The sequence below is a fragment of the Eptesicus fuscus genome, chromosome 12 (assembly GCF_027574615.1).
Source record: "Eptesicus fuscus isolate TK198812 chromosome 12, DD_ASM_mEF_20220401, whole genome shotgun sequence".
Lineage (NCBI taxonomy): Eukaryota > Metazoa > Chordata > Mammalia > Chiroptera > Vespertilionidae > Eptesicus > Eptesicus fuscus.
Window position 1 is genome coordinate 54,837,416 of NC_072484.1, and position 18,892 is coordinate 54,856,307.

Sequence of the window (18,892 nt, forward strand, 5' to 3'; positions counted from 1 at the left end):
TGTAAAATAACAAGAATAAAATATTTCCCCATAAAATTCCTGATCAAGTTTCTTTTCAGGTAAGTCAGAAAAGAAACAAACTATGATAACCTGTGTCACTTATGGAGGCTTTCCTTGAAAAAATTTTAATTCATTGATCAACAGCAATATTCCACCATTCGCTGGTCATTGGAGGTTCCACTCCTTTTGCTAGCCTAGCTACTTTTTAAAAAAAATATGTATTTTATTGATTTTTTTTTATAGAGAGGAAGGGAGAGGGATAGAGAGTTAGAAACATCGATGAGAGAGAAACATTGATCAGCTGCCTCCTGCACACCCGCTACTGGGGATGTGCTCACAACCAAGGTACATGCCCTTGACTGGAATCGAACCTAGAACCCTTCAGTCTGCAGGTTGACACTCTATCCACTGAGCCAAACTGGTTAGGGCAATCCTAGCTAGTTTTATGTTCTCTTTCTAATGTCAATTAACAATCTCAAATTATCTTAGAAGTAGATAGGACAAAAATATGTTAAAATATACACTGAGTGGCCAGATTATTATGATCTCTGAACACATAATAATCTGGCCACTCAGTATATATATATATATATATATATATATATATATATATATATATATATATATATATTAGAGGCCCAGTGCATGAATTCGTGTATGGGAGGGGACATGGGCAGTTGGCTGGCCTGCCTGCTGGTTGAACTCCTGGTCGAGGGGACAATTTGCATATTAGCCTTTTATTATATAGGATATACACTGAGTGGCCAGATTATTATGCGTTCAGAAATCATAATAATCTGGCCACTCAGTGTATATCCTGTTTTGGTGGTGTAGTTGGAAGGACAGTCCTTCTGTGACTTTTTCTAAAAGGCAGACACAAAGTGTCCTCAAGGCTTAATAGCATTATGTATGCAACTCAAAAGCTCAGTAAGAATTTACTGACATATGGAATTTAAATAACTGGGATTTCCCCCAGTGGCTACAGGTCTAGGATCAGTGGATAGGGAAGCATGGTAAAGTACAGGGCTTGAAATAAAACCATTCACGCCAATAGGCTCAAGCCAGCTTGCAAGGAACAGATAGCACTTCACGTAGACATACCCTAAATACGTGATGGGGATTAAACACCCTTCTGTTAAGTCCCAAAGGTAAAGTAGGCAGTCTCCTTCTGGTCTAGGCTAGCCCCAAATTGAGAGGACTCTTGAGTGGGTATGAAAGGCACTAAGTTGGTCTTAGAATCTAGGGACCCCTAAATGTCTATGCCTCCACTTAGAGACAGCTTGGAATGACTCAGACTCCTTAAGTTAAGATACTGATTCACAGATGCTTCCCCATCTACAACTCTGGGAGCTCTTGGTTGTCCTGAGTGGGATCTATTAGCTGGTTCAGCTTGTTTCTTTTCTCTGTGGTTTGTCTCCCTTTAACTGAAAAGTCCCCTTCCCTGTCTTGTCCACTCTTGCCCACCCTTCAGGATCTAGCTGAAACATTACCTCTGAGAAGTCTTCTCAGACCCTTCTGCAGGCAGAGTTAAGCTCCCTCTCCTCTGAGCTCTTGCAGTTCTTGGTTGTGAACCGCTACCAGCTCAAGTACCCTAGAGTGTTGTAATTGTCATTTACATGACAGACTCCCTCACTACCCAGTGTTCCTTGTGGGCCCAAAGACTGCCTTATTCCCAATGTCTAGTCACACATTTAGTATAGCATGGAGCTGACCAACAAAAGCTGAAAGAATCAATAACCGGATAAATATATTCATGAACACATGGATAAATGCACAAACAATGCAACAGAGAAGCACTCCTAAATTCTAGCTGACACAGACAATTTGAAATTCCTTTGTCTTACCTATCAGAATTACTGGTCTAACGCCTGAGTTACTTAGCAGGTTTTCAGGAACAATTACAGTTTCCCCTGCAGGAATGGGTCGAGGCTGTAAAATTCCAGTTAATGGGGTCTGTGGAACTGGGGCAGATAGAAGGGACTCTGGAAAAAAGTAGTTTGACAAGAAGGATTAGACATGAAAGCTAAAGGCAATACAATTAAAATAATGCAGTATTAATACGTTTAATATGGAAGTTTTAGAAATCTAATGGTTTATTGTTGCTTTTTTCATTAAAGTAATTTATGCTTACTGTATAAAATTAGAAGTGAGAAAAACAAAAGGAAAAAAAATTTAACAATTATCACATTATCTGGAGATAACTATTATTTAGCATTTTTGGTAGTTTTTCCTTCTAGGTAGTCTTTTGGATTCTGTTTTGTATTTTATCTTTCCCCATCAGAATATCAAGGCATATCTTCTCATTATAAAAAAATTGTAAAAGTATAGAAAAGTGTGAAGATCAACTCATCATTAATCAGTACTACCTATTGGCAACTGCAGTGACATATTGGCACGATTCTTTTTGTATATAGCTGTATCTCTTTGTATTCTTTAAAATTATTTATTTCAACAAACTTAAATTTTAAAAGAACTACATCTATGTCTTAGAATTGGTATATTTACATTTGTCTATGTTTAGTATGGCAAGGTAGATGAGCATTTGAATATCTAACTATAGGCACCGTATGGCCACAGCTTAGAAGAACCAGTTGGTTTTTCAGGATCCTAGTCACAGACTGAACCATCCAGGCCAGAAATAAGTATGGGACACATAAGGAACCAGATCATTGAAGGACACATCTAACATCACTGCTGGCAAAGCAAGTTCACTTGTGCTTTAAGATGGTGGGTTGGTAGCATCATGTCCTATGTAGAAAAGAATGGCTTATCAATACCATGGCTAAAACAAAACCAGATGGTGAATTAAGATCTGTTGTGATAACACATGTGCTTCTAGTGAAGGTAGATATGATGGGGCCACATATTAGGTACTATCAATATCCTTACATAATATTGGACACAATGGCTGGTTAAGGAAATTTATCTTCAAGGGTGCAGGGAAAGAACAAGAGTAGGAGATACTCTGCTAATTCAATAAAACTTAAAACCCATCATCTGTTGAAATCTTACCAGTTCTTGAAAGAGGGCGAACTGTAGGAACAGGTACAACGGAACCAGGTTGGGGGACAGGTGACCCAGGGTACCATCCCCGGTGTCGTTTCTTTGGTGGCCCAGAAGTGAACATGGTAGCTGAAGGCAAAAAAGAAAGATGAGCCTTATCTTAGCAGTAGAAGAAAGGAAAGAAGCTAGAGAAACATAGAACCTTTAATCTGATTATACTCAGAAAGCATAAGCCACTCTTCTAGAGGTAAAGATAAAATTAGGAAAAGTCACACTAACAATACCACTTAACATCTGTATGCTGTTGTACAATGTACAGTTTTACCCAGATTATTTCATTTCATTCTGTCAACATCCCTGTGAGGTTGTAGGACACATATACTGTTATACTCATTTTGTAGATGGTGAAAGGAAGGCTCAGATTTGCCCAGGGTCACAATAGAGAGGAAAGTCCATGGTTTTTCAAGACACTTCCTTATACATAGGTTTCAGCATTATTTCCTAGGTAAGTGCTCATTCTGTACAATCACCAAGATATTTAATCATTTCTGCTTACACCAATCATAAAATTTTAAAATAGTGTATGAAAAGCTAAGAAAAATTTGAAAGTACACTGTCAGATAATTCATCATTCAAAACTCTGTAGCACTTAATTATTCTTCCATAATTAAGTTGCATTATTTCAAAACTCTATTGTACCTTGGTCTCCTGATGTATAGCTAGGTCTTGGTGACAAAGGGTAATTCCCTGGGCGGGCTTGAGCGGCGCTAGATGTACTGCTCTTCCCTCCTTGGCTACTGTTTCCATTGGCAGCATCTGTAATACACAAGAGTGAACACTCAGAGTAGAGGCTGGGCAGGAAGGACACTGCTTTCTGTGATGCTGCAACCATGTGATAAACCTCACACTCTAGGATTGAAAGGAATCTCACTGACAGGATAGCCCAGTTAGATACAGCCAATTACAACCATCAGAGTAATAACTTCAGTAAAATGAAATATCACCTAAAAATCATCTTCTAGGACCCCAAGAGGTCTTTTAGTGAAATTTTCAGTGAAATCTTTGGAGATGGTAGATAGAAAAAAACTTTTTTTAAAACTTTGTATTATGGAAAATTTCAAACATATATAAAGGAGAGAGAATCCTATATAATAAAAGCCTAGGTGGCATCATGCCCTCGCGCGACATTGCCACAAGATGGCCGGCAGGGGAGGGAAGTTGGGGGCGACCAGGCCGGCAGAGGAGGGCAGTTGGGGGCACCCAAGCCTGCAGGGGAGGGCAGTTAGGAGTGACCAGGCCAGCAGGGAAGGGCAGTTGGGGGCGACCAGGTCGGCAGGGGAGCAGTTAGGCGTCAATCAGGCTGGCAGGGGAGCAGTTAGGGGGCAATCATGCTGGCAGGCAGAAGCAGTTAGGGGCAATCAGGCAGGCAGGCAATCAGGCGAGCAGTTAGGAGCCAGCAGTCCTGGATTGTGAGAAGGATGTCTGACTGCCGGTTTAGGCCCGATCCCTGTGGGCCCGGTTGTCAGACATCCCCCATGGGGTCCCAGATTGGAGAGGGTACAGGCCAGGCTGAGGGTCCCCCCCTCCCGTGCACAAATTTCGTGCCCCAGGCCTCTAGTAGTATAATAAGCTTTGTACCCACACGCAGCTTGAACATTTATCAACACTTTCTATCTCGTCCCCTCACTCCACATACACACATACATGCTCTGGATTATTTTGAAGCAAACTCCCTTATATCATTTCATCCATAAATACTTCTATGAGTGCTTCTAAAAGAAAAGAACTCTTAACAAACAACTGTAATATTATTATATTTAAAATTAACAATGATTAATAATTCCTTAATATCAAATTTTCCACCAGTATACAAATTTCCCCAATTATCTCACAAATGTTTTTCTACAGTTGGTTTGTTCAAACTGGGATTCAAAAAAGATCCACACATTGAATTCTGTCCCTTAAACTTCTTTCAATATATCGGATTCCACTTCTTTTTCTTTTTTACAATTAATTGCTAAAAACCTTGCAGAATTTCTCATTTTTTGGATTTTGCTTATTGGATATCCATGGTGTCACTTAACATCTCCTCTATTTCTTATAAACAAATCATTAGATATAAAGGCTTGCTCAGATTCGGGTTTGGTTTTCTTTTACGAGAGTATCTCATAAGTACTGCTGTACTAGTATACTTCCATCAAGGGGCATAGAATGGCTGGTTTTCTCTTATGATGTTAAGATTGATCATGAGGTTCAAGAATTGTCAGGCTAATTCTTGAATTATAAAGTTGTTCATCAGCCTTTCTTCTGATAGTTTTAGCAACCATGAGATTACTGCCAAGATCCATAATTTCATTAAGTTTTTAATACTGCAAAAATTTGGATCCAGTTTATTCAAATCTATAATCTAACCTGGATAAATTGTGATGCCTAACTTGGAAAGTTTTCTCCTCATTCTTCTTCTACCTTGCTAATCATTTCTTTTCCTGATACACTGGAATTCTTTTAGGATTCTATACTTAGTTCATAGCTTGCCTTACCCTACATTACTCCTTGGCTGATACTATTTATTCTGGTGATTTTATTACATATTGGTGGCTCAACTTTATACTATATTATCAGTTCTGATTTCCCCCAGGATAAATTAAATGACTGTTGAACAGCTCTTCACTTGAATGCCTCATGGGTATCTGAAACTCAACATATCTAAAATCAAACTTACAATCTCCTCCTGGGGAACCTGCCCCTTTTTCTGTATTCCTTGTCTCAAGCAATGGCACCAGCATTAGCCCAGAAAGATAGACGTAAACCAAGACCCCTTTTGCTTCATCCTCACTTTAATCAGTCAAGTCCTAATGATTTTTCTTCCTGAGTAGTTCTCCAATCTGTCTCCTCCTCTCCAACCTATTATTACCCTGGTTAAGGACCTCATCATTTCTCACTTAGATTACTGAAATGACCCCCAACTAATTTTCCTACCTCTTGTTTTCTTGGCTGCCAAAATGATCTAGCTCACGTTCAAATATGACCATGTCACTCCTCTGTTCCATATGTTTCAGAGTAAAATCCATGCTTCTTAGTCTGGTCTCCCGTGACCTTTCCCCTATCTACCACTTACTCACCTCCTGCCACTCCCTGAGTTTTACATTTTATGGTTCTAACAAGTCCAAACTGCTTACGTTCCTGCACACATTATGCTGCCTCTTTCCTTTCCTTTTCAAGCTTTGCTCTTGTGTTTCTCTGAATTTTAAATGTCTTTCCAGAATTTATTTGTATAGTGACTATCTCCTCATAGTTCAAAGACCAAGCTCCTCCAATAACCCATTCTTGATTAGTCCCAAAAATGTTGGGTTAAAACTCATTTTCTGTGCTCCCCTAGCATATTGTTATATTTACTGACAATAACAATAACTTCTTATGGGTCTATCTCCCTTGCTAGGTTACAAGTACAATTAAAGTCCAGGGATTGGGCCTAATTGATGTTTGCACCCCCAGTTCCTCATCAAAACAGGTTGAATGAAATCAAGCTTCTCAGTCTCCCGTGTGTCAAATGCCATTCTTTGACTCTTCTGGTTGGAACATAGAGAACACAAGATTTGTATAATAATACATTATTATAGACAGCCCCACTTCTGTCTTCAATTGGCAAAGAAGCAGCTTCTGTTTTCTTCTACCAAGTTGTCAATTAAATTTCACACACGTCTTTTATAGACTATATATTTACCAAAGAAATATAAGTGAGGAAAACATCACCTGCAGCGTAAGTCTTCCCTACAACCTGCAAAGATAAAGCCAGTGGCTTCACAACATTCTTATTCCGGGTCAGGTCCTGAGCTCCACTTAAATTGATTGCAGAATTAGCTGGACTGAGAACTGGTGAATCTTTAAAATGAAAAAGGTTGTTCAAATTAGCAGCCATTTAAATATGCAGGAAGGAAGTTAATTAAATAAAAGCGAGGTGAGAGAAAGCAGATTACACAATTTCAGTTTTTTCCTTGATCCATTATAGGAAAGTCAATGTTTCTTTTTTCAGGTTTTATTTTCTTTTCTATGTATTTAACAAATACTCACTAGAAGTTACTATGTGCTGGGCACTAGTATAAGAAATTTAAATATATCAATTCACTTAATCCCTATTTAAACTCAATTAGGAAGGTACTATTACCTTAAATAGTGATAGTCATTTAACTTGATTAAAGGCATATGAGTACAAACCCCAAATCCCTGACTCTACTCTAGCACAACAGATTAATCAAAACACACAAGGAAATATCAAAGGGGGCTGTTAAAACTCTGAGAGTTTTGGGGAAAAACACTCTAAAAACCAGGATACTGATGGTGCTATGCTAGAAATTATCTTAAAAATTAGTATTCATACCACAAAATGATTCCTCAGACATCTAATCAGTATTTCTCATAGGAATTCAAAAGATTTAAATGGTCCTTGACTGACTCAGAAGAGTTAATGTGCCTCTCTAAGGGCTCGATTCACCACCAGGGAATGGTTTTATGGTCTATTATCCTATATAATAAAAGCCTAATATGCTAATTGTCCAGTTGTCCATTCAACCAATCAAAGCACAATATGCTAATGATATGCTAAGGCCACTCAACCACTCGCTATGACGTGCACTGACCACCAGGGGGCAGACGCTCTGACAGGTAGGTTAGCTTGCTGCTGGGGTCCGGCCAGTCAGGACTGAGTGAGATGGGCCAGACACACCCTGGAGCCCTCCCGCCATCCCCCTCTGGCTGGCCAACCTCCCACGTCCCTCCCGAGCCCCAATCGTGCACCTGGTGGGGTCCCTCGGCCTGGCCTGCACCCTCTCACAATCTGGGACCCCTCAGGGGATGTCGGAGAGCCGGTTCTGGGCCCAATCCCACAGGCCAGGCTGAGGGACCCCACTGATGCCCGAATTCGTGCACCGGGCCTCTAGTATAACATAAAAGAAAATTCAGGCATAGAAACAAACATGCTAAAATCTCACTTCTCCCACAAACCATTGTCTTTTTCTTTTAGTATATGCCCTTGCACATTTTATCCACATTATATTTCTTGCATCATATAACAAAAATACACAGAATTAATATTTTTTTACTTAACAGAATTATTTCCTATGTGACTGCATAGTGTCATAATTATCTCTTTTGACATCTTCGTTATGTGAATATGCTATGATTTATTCAATTATTTCTATATTAATATTGCTTGTCTTTTTTAGTTACTATAAAGAATAACTGCAATGAATATCTTGACTTTCCTTTTAGGTTATTTTCTTAGCTAAGCCTCTTATGTTAGATTACTAGGGTAAAGGATATAAATATTTTTAAAAAATATATTTTATTGATTTTTCACAGAGAGGAAGGGAGAGGGATAGAGGGTAAGAAACATCAATGAGAGAGAAACATCAATCAGCTGCCTCCTGCACACCCCTATTGGGGATGTGCCCGCAACCAAGGTACATGCCCTTGACCGGAATCGAACCTGGGATCCTTCAGTCCGCAGGACGACGCTCTATCCACTGAGCCAAACCGGCTAGGGCATATAAATATTTTTAATGTTCTTGTTCTGTATTGCCAAATTGCTTTCTTTTTTTAAAATATATTTTAATTGATTTTGAGAACGAGAGAGTGAGAGAGAAACATTGATCAGCTGCTTCCTACATGCCCCCACTCGGGATCAAGCCTGCAACCCAGGTATGTGCCCTGACCAGGAGTCAAACCAGCAACCCCTTGGTGCATGGGACAACACCCAAACAGAGCCACACTGGCCAGGGCACAAAGTGCTCACCTCCACCAGCCTGGCTGAGAATGCCAGTCTTACCATACCCTTGCCAGCACTGTATACTATCATTTAAAGTGGTAGCTAATGTAATTAGTGAAAATGACTTTTCATTGTTACTACTAACATTTCTTCATTTCCACAAAGTGGATCATTCTTCCTTATACTTGCTAAATAGTGGTATTTTTCTCTTTTGTGGGGTAAGAGGAGAAGTCTCACAAGCATATTTGTGGCCCTGTCTCACAGGGCAGCAGTCACTGGTTTTCTTCCTTTCCCACCCATGAATGCAAATGTTTATTAAGCCTTTTCAGCAGGCCAGGCACCATGCTAGGCTTCGGGGATTGAAGAGGGAGAGAAGGCAGATACAGCTACTGCCCAAGGAGTTAACAGTGTAAAGGAAGAGGCTACATGTTCTCAATGTCTGGTTGGGAGTGGACAAATCTGCCAGCCAAAGGATTCCCACTGCATTTGGACAAAGGAGATTGTGTTTTGGTAAAGGTTTAATTTGAATATTTATGAGGAACTGTGTTTTTTAAAACCTGCAAAAGAAACTTTTGATTATCCTGACATCAAGGAAGGTCAGTGGCGAAGGAAGACAAATACAAAGAGCAAGTGGCATCTCATGGTATTTTTATTTTTTTATTTTTATTTTTTATTTTATTAATTTTTTACAGAGAGGAAGGAAGAGGGATAGAGAGTTAGAAACATCGATGAGAGAGAAACATCGATCAGCTGCCTCCTGCACACGCCCTACTGGGTATGTGCCCGCAACCAAGTTACATGCCCTTGACCGGAATCGAACCTGGGACCCTTGAGTCCCCAGGCCGACGCTCTATCCACTGAGCCAAACCGGCCAGGGCGTCATGGTATTTTTAAAGTAATTTCCCTAATTGCCAAAGTGGTTAATCATCTTTCCATGTATTTATTGGTCAATGGTATTTCCTCATTCATAAAGTGCTTGTTCAAGTCTCATTTTTTCTATTAATGTCTTTTTCTTATTGATTCATAAACAGTCTTTATATGTTCTTTGTACTAGTCTTTTTTTTTCATTTTATGTATTACACATCTAGTTTATGGCTTGATTTTTTTTAAAATATATTTTTTATTGATTTTTTACAGAGAGGAAGAGAGAGGGATAGAGAGTTAGAAACATCGATGAGAGAGAGAAACATCAATCAGCTGCCTCTTGCACACCCCCTACTGGGGATGTGCCTGCAACCAAGGTACATGCCCTTGACCGGAATCGAACCTGGGACCCTTGAGTCTGAAGGCTGATGCTCTTATCCACTGAGCCAAACCGGTTTTGGCGGCTTGATTTTTTTTTTTTTTTTTACTGTCTTTCTGATGCCGTCTAATAATTAGAAGGGGGAATTTTAATGTAGTGAAATATTAGTCTTTTCCTGTATGGTCAGCACTTTTTTCTCTACTTTTAAGGTGCCACAGTATTTAGGATATTCTAAAATATCTTCTTAAAAGCTTGGCAGTTTTTGCCTTTTACATTTATATCTTTCAGATACGTGGAATTGATTTTTGTGTAAAGTGTGAAATAGAGGTCCAGTTCATTTTCCCCCCATAGAATATCCAATTTCTGAGCAGCATTCATTGAAATGGAAGGTCCCACTGATCTGCAAGTCACCTCTGTTAATTATGAAATACTCATATGTTATATGAATCTGTTTTTAGACTTTCTACTCAGTGCCTATTCCTTTTCCAACTCCACCCTGTCTTTATTAGTAAAGCTTCATGAGTTTGATATATGATAGAGCCAGTCCTTTTATTTGTTACTGTTCTTACTTCTTTAATACATACATAAACATAAACTAAGGAGCTTATGTTACTTTGAGCCTACTGTGGCTCAGAGAAGAAAATCCCATTTCATGGACAATTCTTCTGTCACCACTAACAGGGCCAACTTCCCCATTATGCACAGAAAGCACAGAACCTTGGGTCCATAATACTTTTAGGGGCTCATGAAAATGTTTTAATTAATTTTAAAATAAGAAAAAAACAATGAACTTCTGGTCAAGTATTTTAAAATATAATATTAAACATTCATTTTTATACCAACACAGTCATAAAAATATTATTTATACTTTCCAAGGGAGAAAGGGCCCAAAAAGTCATAAAGTGGCCCTGCCTGACAGAGTCTTCTTAGAAATTAGCCTATTGGTCTCAGGGGCAGAGCTGAGGTGGCTCACTGCCATCCTGCCCTACAGGCTAGAGCAGTCAGTGGTCGGCAAACTCATTAGTCAACAGAGCCAAATATCAACAGTACAACGATTGACATTTCTTTTGAGAGCCAAATTTTTTAAACTTAAACTTCTTCTAACGCCACTTCTTCAAAATAGACTCGCCCAGGCCGTGGTATTTTGTGGAAGAGCCACACTCAAGGGGCCAAAGAGCCGCATGTGGCTTGCGAGCCGCAGTTTGCCAACCACGGGGCTAGAGCATAAAAACATGTTTCCTCCTAATGGTAGATGAGCATATCATCTTTATTTGGAAAAACAGTACATAGCAGTACATAGCATAACAGTACATAATTCCCCAAATGCTAACTTCCAATTTAAATTAAAATAAAATTTATTTCCAGGCATTTATCAGGTATTCGGGGGTATAAGGATAAATAAAATGAACACAGAGCTTCTAGCATAGAGAATATAGATGGTTAGCAACTGTAATTGGCAAGAATGTCACACAAGTATAGGTATGGCAGCAAAGAAGAGTTAATCCTTAGTTGCAAAATAGGTGTAGTTATTTTTGGTTTTACAAATGAGGAAAACAAGGCACAGAACAATTGAGTGGCTTATCCCAAGCTGTGGCAAATATATGTCAGGTGCAGTGTTTAAACACCAGGTCTCTGACTCCAAGCCCTGTGCTGTTTACCTTCTGGTCCGAAACAGTGTTCATCCCATAGGAGATATGCAATAAATCAGATTGTATTGAACTGAAACAGTGCCACTCCAAAGGATTTCACCTGTCTTTCAGAGCAGCTTTTTAATCTTTTTCATACCTTTCTTAAAGTATGTTTTACATATCATAAAATTTACCCATTTCAAATGTACAGTCCAATGATTTTCAGTAACTTTATCAAGTGGTGCAATCATCACCATAAATCAGTTTTAGAACATTTTCATCTCACCAGTTAGAACCTTCATGCACATTTTCAGTTAATTTCCATTCCCACCCCTGGTCTCACGCAACCACTAATCTATTTCCTGTCTCTTTAAATTTGTCTTTTCTGGATACTTAAAAAAAATGAAATCTCTTTTGCTTGGTTTCTTTCACTTAGCATAACATTTTTGAGGTTCACCCATGATTTAGCATGTGACAGCATTTGTTCCTTATTATTGTTCAGCGATATTGTGTGGATACACAACATTTTTGTCTATCCATTCATAAGGTGACTGACATTTAAGTTTTTTCTAGGTTTCAACCACAATGAATAATGCTGCTATGAGCATTTGTGTGCAAGTTTTTGTGAGAACATATATCTTCATTTCTCTTGAGTAGATATTTAGAAGTGGAATTGCTAGGTCGTGTAGTAGTTTATGTTTAACTTTTTGAGAATCTGCCTAACTGTATTCTAATGTGGCTGCCACATTTTACATTCCTACCAGAAATGTACGAGAGTTCCAATTTCTGCACATTTACAGACTTTTGGTTATTGTCATCTGTCTTTTGATTGCAGTCATTTTAGTGGGTGTGCAGTGGTATGTCATTATGGTTTTGATTTGCATTTCCCTAATGACTAATCATATTGAATACCTTTCATGTACTTATTAGCCCTTTGTATGTATACATTCCTTGAAGAAAATGTCTATTCAAAGTCCTTTGCTCATGTTTGCTTGAATTGTCACCGTATTACTGAGTTGTAAGAGCTTTTTTTTTTTTTATAAATTCTGGATACAAATCCTTTATTAAGTACGTGTTTTGCAAATGCTTTTTCTTAGTCTGTTGCTTGTCTTTTTGTTTTCTTAATGCAGTCTTTTGAAGTGTAAAAGTCTTGAATTTTGATGAAATCCCTTTTATCAATTTTCCAAAAATAAGTAGCTAGACTTACAGTCAATTGATTTTTGACAAATGCAATTCACTGACAAGAAGATAGTCTGTTCAAAGATGCTACTGAGATAATTGAATATCCATATGCAAAAAGATGAACTTAGATGTTCACCTCAGACCATACACAAAAATTAACTCAAAATGGCTCACAGACATTAATGCAAGAGATAAAATAATAAAACTTTTAGAAGAAAACATGGAAAAGAACATTTCAAGATCTTGGGTTAGATTTTTTTCATCTATTCTTGAATTCTTGTTCAGATTAAACACAATACATCCCTGTGTGTGTGTGTGTGTGTGTGTGTGTGCGCGTGCGTGCGCCCGTGCTATGTGTGTATAATGTAGGCAAATAACTATATAGTCACCTTCAGTCAAAAGAAAAAGTTGTACCAGGCTTGTTGACTAAAGTTTGAATTATCAATGACATAAATACGTTGAAAGAAAGTATGCAAGGATAAGCCACAAGCCAACCAGAACAGAACATCCAGAGCTTGGCAGGTGGAATTTAAGACAAAGCTGTGTAAATAGTCAGTAATCCCCTCTTTAAATAACTATGCAATGGGTGTGTGCTTACATTTCATGCTAAGAAACATTGATTATAGGAAGCCACTGATTGCAGATTAAGAAAGCAATCTCCTGTAGAAGGATGACTTTCTATCAGCTAAGGAGACGCTGCATACTCTAATGTTTGTAATGATTTCAAAATTGTTAACATGAAATTCTTACAGCCTATTATTTTCAACATATGTAAGAGAAAGAAATTACTGTTGAAAATTGTATAAACAAAATTCATTAATGAAGAAAGTTTTAGATGAAAGCCTCCTTTTTAAAGGCACTTTCTTCTATTAAATTACCTAGATTGCACCTAAAATTATTAAAAGCTAATTTCATGGTCAAATTGCCACTTTCCCCACTATAAGGAAACACAAGAATATTGGCTAGATCTTGGCAGCTTGTGTTCACTGTGAGTCAGTCAGTGACTTGCCTGTGTCTCTTCATGGCTAACTGACAGAGCCTTTGCCAAAGCCTGAATCTCGGTTTCCTCTATTTCGGAGCAACATTTGTTTTCAAAACATATTTCTTGATATAGAGTCATGTGTTGCTTAATGACAGGTTGTTCTGAGACATGTGTTGTTAGGAAATTTCATCATTGTGTGAATATCATAGAGTGCCCTTACACAAACCTAGATAGCCTATACCTAAGGCTATATTATATAGCCCCGTGGTCGGCAAACTGCGGCTCACGAGCCACATGCGGCTCTTTGGCCCCATGAGTGTGGCTCTTCCACAAAATACCACGGCCTGGGCGAGTCTATTTTGAAGAAGTGGCGTTAGAAGAAGTTTAAGTTTAAAAAATTTGGCTCTCAGAAGAAATTTCAATCGTTGTACTGTTGATATTTGGCTCTGTTGACTAATGAGTTTGCCGACCACTGAGCTAGGGCACAACCCAGGGTTTTTATATATTAGGATAGTATTTAAACATACCTAAACATAGAAAAGGTACAGTAAGAATACGATATGAAAGATAAAAATGTGTGTTTGTGTGCATGAGTGCATTGTGGAGGGGGGTGTAGAAGGAGGACTGTGGAAGGAAGTTTTGCTGGCGAGAGATTGGTCATCAGGAGGAGGGAGGGAGGAAGGGAGAGAAGGAAGAGAAGGGGAGATTAAGGAAGAGCAGAGATCAAAAGAGACCCAGGGAAATAATAAAAAGGAGAGGGAGAGCGGGGAGAGAGGGAAGGGACGAGAGCAGGGGAGAAGGAGCAAGTATATGAGTGTGTGCCTGTGAGCAGGTGTAGGAAGGCAGAAGGCAGGTTGGTAAATAGCATGCTGAGCTTCCTCCTCTATTTAAACCATCCAGAGCTACCAGTAAATTCAACATTATAGTCAGGGCCAGCCTTTTCTTCTAACATTTCAAACAAACTTTTTGCTTATAATCCACTACCTTATGGAACCACCATTATACACACAGTCCATGATTGACTGAAATGTCATGAGGTGTATGACTGTAATGAGAATGCATTATTGCTTTCTTTTGCATTACTATTTATTATAATTTTAATATATTTTCAGGTACAAATGGTTATTTATATATCCACTAGAGGCCCTCGGCCTGGCCTGCACCCTCTCACAATCTGGGAACCCTTGGGGAATGTCAGACTGCCGGTTTCAGCCCAATCCCCGCAGGCCAGGCCGAGGGACCCCACGGGTGCACCGGGCCTCTAGTATGCATATAAGATCTTTGGTTAATCTCTTCCTGCCCTCCTCCTTTTCCCCTTCCCTTTGAGATTCACCAGTCTATTTTATGTTTCCATGCCTGTGCATTGAGCGGCTGCCCCCTGGTGGTCAGTGCGCATCACAGCTACCAGTCGAACAGTTGCTTAGGCTTTTATATATATAGATTTCTTTCTTTTATAAAATGTAACATGTTTTATTGTTCTTTTATTCTTTATATAAGTGGTTTTTAAGTCATCAGAGCCATACTCTACCTTACAGCATTTGACAAGGATCTTAGAACATAATAAACAATTGATAAAAATTTTGTTGGAATGAAGTAAATATTCATTTCTAATATTGCAGTTTTAAAATTGCATTTCTCTGATCCCAAGGTCTAATGGCATAAGCTATACTAAAAAATCAATAAAATTACTAAAATAGTATTCTAGGAGAGACATGTATATTTATTTTAATGAAGCCCATCTTTCAATGCCAAGAGCTAAACACCAACTTTTTTCTTTCTTGAATACCTAGTGACATGATGTTCTCTTATTTATTCTAAAGAGAAATACTCTTTTTTCTTATATCACAGCCTCTATCTAAATTTCTTGGACTAATTAAAGACTTTTTCTTTCTTTTAAATATTTTCCTGTTGATGCTATCCTCAAAGTTCTTTTTTTTTTTTTTTTTTTTAAATTTCTTTATTGATTAAGGTGTCACATATTTGTCCTCATCCCCCCATTCCCATCCCACCCCTCTCCCCACGCATGCCCCAATCCCCTGTTGAACTTAACCGTTGGATAGGCTTATATGCATGCATACAGGTCCTTTGGTTGAACTCTCCCCCTCCCCCCCACCCTCCCCCTACCCTCCCCTATCCTCCCTCTGAGGCCCGATAGTCCGATCGATGCCTCCTTGCTTCTGGTTCTGTTCTTGTTCCTCAGTCTATGTTGTTCATCATTTCCCCTAGATGAGCGAGATCATATGAAACTAGATATATACTAATAAGCACTGAATGTGAGACGAGCAATAATAGTTATGCTGACAGGCAAATGAATCAGTCTGTAGCGAGCTTCCCCCTGGACCAACAGTTCTTTTGAGACTCAATTTCAATGTCCAGTAGTTCCTTATGTGTACATGTCAGCACTGACCCCCCAGCTCTGGATGGTGGACAAATGGCGGTAACGGAGGTCCGACTCCCTCTGGTTTGGTCTCGGCCGAACCCAGGGGCACGGCGTCACCCGGACTAAGGGGCACGTGGCCTCACCCATACCCAAGGGGCGCGTGGTCTCACCCGGGCCTGGGACCCAGCCTCACCCGGATGGATCCAGGGGCACACGGCCTCACCCGGACCCAGGCTCTGGCTTCACCCGGACCCAGGGACACTTGGCCTCTCCCAGACCCAGGGCCACTTGGGCTCACCCGGGCCTAGGTGCATGAGGCCTCATCTGGATCCAGGGACACATGGTCGCACCCGGACCCAGGGACGCTTGGCCTCTCCCAGACCCAGGGCCACTTGGGCTCACCCGGGCCTAGGTGCACGAGGCCTCATCTGGATCCAGGGACACATGGTCGCACCCGGACCCAGGGACGCTTGGCCTCTCCCAGACCCAGGGCCACTTGGGCTCACCCGGGCCTAGGTGCACGAGGCCTCACCCGGATCCAGGGACACATGGTCTCACCCGGACACAGGGACGCTTGGCCTCTCCCAGACCCAGGGCCACTTGGGCTCACCCGGGCCTAGGTGCACGAGGCCTCATCTGGATCCAGGGACACATGGTCGCACCCGGACCCAGGGACGCTTGGCCTCTCCCAGACCCAGGGCCACTTGGGCTCACCCGGGCCTAGGTGCACGAGGCCTCATCTGGATCCAGGAACACATGGTCTCACCCGGACCCAGGGACGCTTGGCCTCTCCCAGACCCAGGGCCACTTGGGCTCACCCGGACCTAGGTGCACGAGGCCTCATCTGGATCCAGGGACACATGGTCGCACCCGGACCCAGGGACGCTTGGCCTCTCCCAGACCCAGGGCCACTTGGGCTCACCCGGACCTAGGTGCACGAGGCCTCATCTGGATCCAGGGACACATGGTCGCACCCGGACCCAGGGACGCTTGGCCTCTCCCAGACCCAGGGCCACTTGGGCTCACCCGGGCCTAGGTGCACGAGGCCTCACCCGGATCCAGGGACACATGGTCTCACCCGGACACAGGGACGCTTGGCCTCTCCCAGACCCAGGGCCACTTGGGCTCACCCGGACCTAGGTGCACGAGGCCTCATCCGGATCCAGGGACACATGGTCGCACCCGGACCCAGGGACGCTTGGCCTCTCCCAGACCCAGGGCCACTTGGGCTCACCCGGACCTAGGTGCACGAGGCCTCATCCGGATCCAGGGACACATGGTCGCACCCGGACCCAGGGACGCTTGGCCTCTCCCAGACCCAGGGCCACTTGGGCTCACCCGGACCTAGGTGCACGAGGCCTCATCTGGATCCAGGGACACATGGTCTCACCCGGACCCAGGGACGCTTGGCCTCTCCCAGACCCAGGGCCACTTGGGCTCACCCGGGCCTAGGTGCACGAGGCCTCACCCGGATCCAGGGACACATGGTCTCACCCGGACACAGGGACGCTTGGCCTCTCCTAGACCCAGGGCCACTTGGGCTCACCCGGGCCTAGGTGCACGAGGCCTCACCCGGATCCAGGGACGCATGGTCTCACCCGGACCCAGGGACACTTGGCCTCTCCCAGACCCAGGGCCACTTGGGCTCACCCAGGCCTAGGTGCACGAGGCCTCATCCGGATCCAGGGACGCATGGTCTCACCCGGACCCAGGGACGCTTGGCCTCTCCCAGACCCAGGGCCACTTGGGCTCACCCGGGCCTAGGTGCGCGAGGCCTCACCCGGATCCAGGGACACATGGTCTCACCCGGACACAGGGACGCTTGGCCTCTCCCAGACCCAGGGCCACTTGGGCTCACCCGGGCCTAGGTGCACGAGGCCTCATCCGGATCCCGGGACGCATGGTCTCACCCGGACCCAGGGACGCTTGGCCTCTCCCAGACCCAGGGCCACTTGGGCTCACCCGGGCCTAGGTGCACGAGGCCTCACCCGGATCCAGGGACACATGGTCTCACCCGGACCCAGGGGCGCTTGGTCTTTTCCAGACCCAGGGGCACGTGGCCTCACCCGGGCCTAGGTGCTCGAGGCCTCACGAGGATCCAGGGACACATGGTCTCACCCGGACCCAGGGACGCTTGGCCTCTCCCAGACCCAGGGCCACTTGGGCTCACCCGGGCCTAGGTGCACGAGGCCTCATCTGGATCCAGGGACACATGGTCTCACCCGGACCCAGGGACGATTGGCCTCTCCCAGACCCAGGGCCACTTGGGCTCACCCGGGCCTAGGTGCACGAGGCCTCACCCGTATCCAGGGACACATGGTCTCACCCGGACACAGGGACGCTTGGCCTCTCCCAGACCCAGGGCCACTTGGGCTCACCCGGGCCTAGGTGCACAAGGCCTCACCCGGATCCAGGGACACATGGTCTCACCCGGACCCAGGGACGCTTGGCCTCTCCCAGACCCAGGGCCACTTGGGCTCACCCGGGCCTAGGTTCACGAGGCCTCACCCGATCCAGGGACACATGGTCTCACCTGGACCCAGGGATGTTTGGCCTCTCCCAGACCCAGGGCCACTTGGGCTCACCCGGGCCTAGATGCGCGAGGCCTCACCTGGATCTATGGACCCCTGGCCTCACTCGGACCCAGGGGAGCGCGGCCTCCCCCAGACCCAGGGGCGCTTGGCACCTCCGCAAGAGTCCCGCCTCTCCC

The 18,892-nt window shown here is 43.0% G+C and overlaps 1 protein-coding gene across 1 annotated transcript in view; it reads right to left on the bottom strand.

Moving 5' to 3' along the window:
• Nucleotides 1-18,892, bottom strand: part of GREB1L (GREB1 like retinoic acid receptor coactivator) — a 114,466-nt gene that overhangs the window by 61,030 nt on the left and 34,544 nt on the right. The window contains exons 7-10 of the mRNA XM_008160201.3: nucleotides 6,757-6,885; nucleotides 3,703-3,819; nucleotides 3,013-3,132; nucleotides 1,845-1,982 (exon numbers count right to left, since the gene is read on the bottom strand). Coding sequence (XP_008158423.2) covers nucleotides 1,845-1,982; nucleotides 3,013-3,132; nucleotides 3,703-3,819; nucleotides 6,757-6,885 — 504 coding nt within the window. The remainder of the gene's footprint in view (nucleotides 1-1,844; nucleotides 1,983-3,012; nucleotides 3,133-3,702; nucleotides 3,820-6,756; nucleotides 6,886-18,892) is intronic.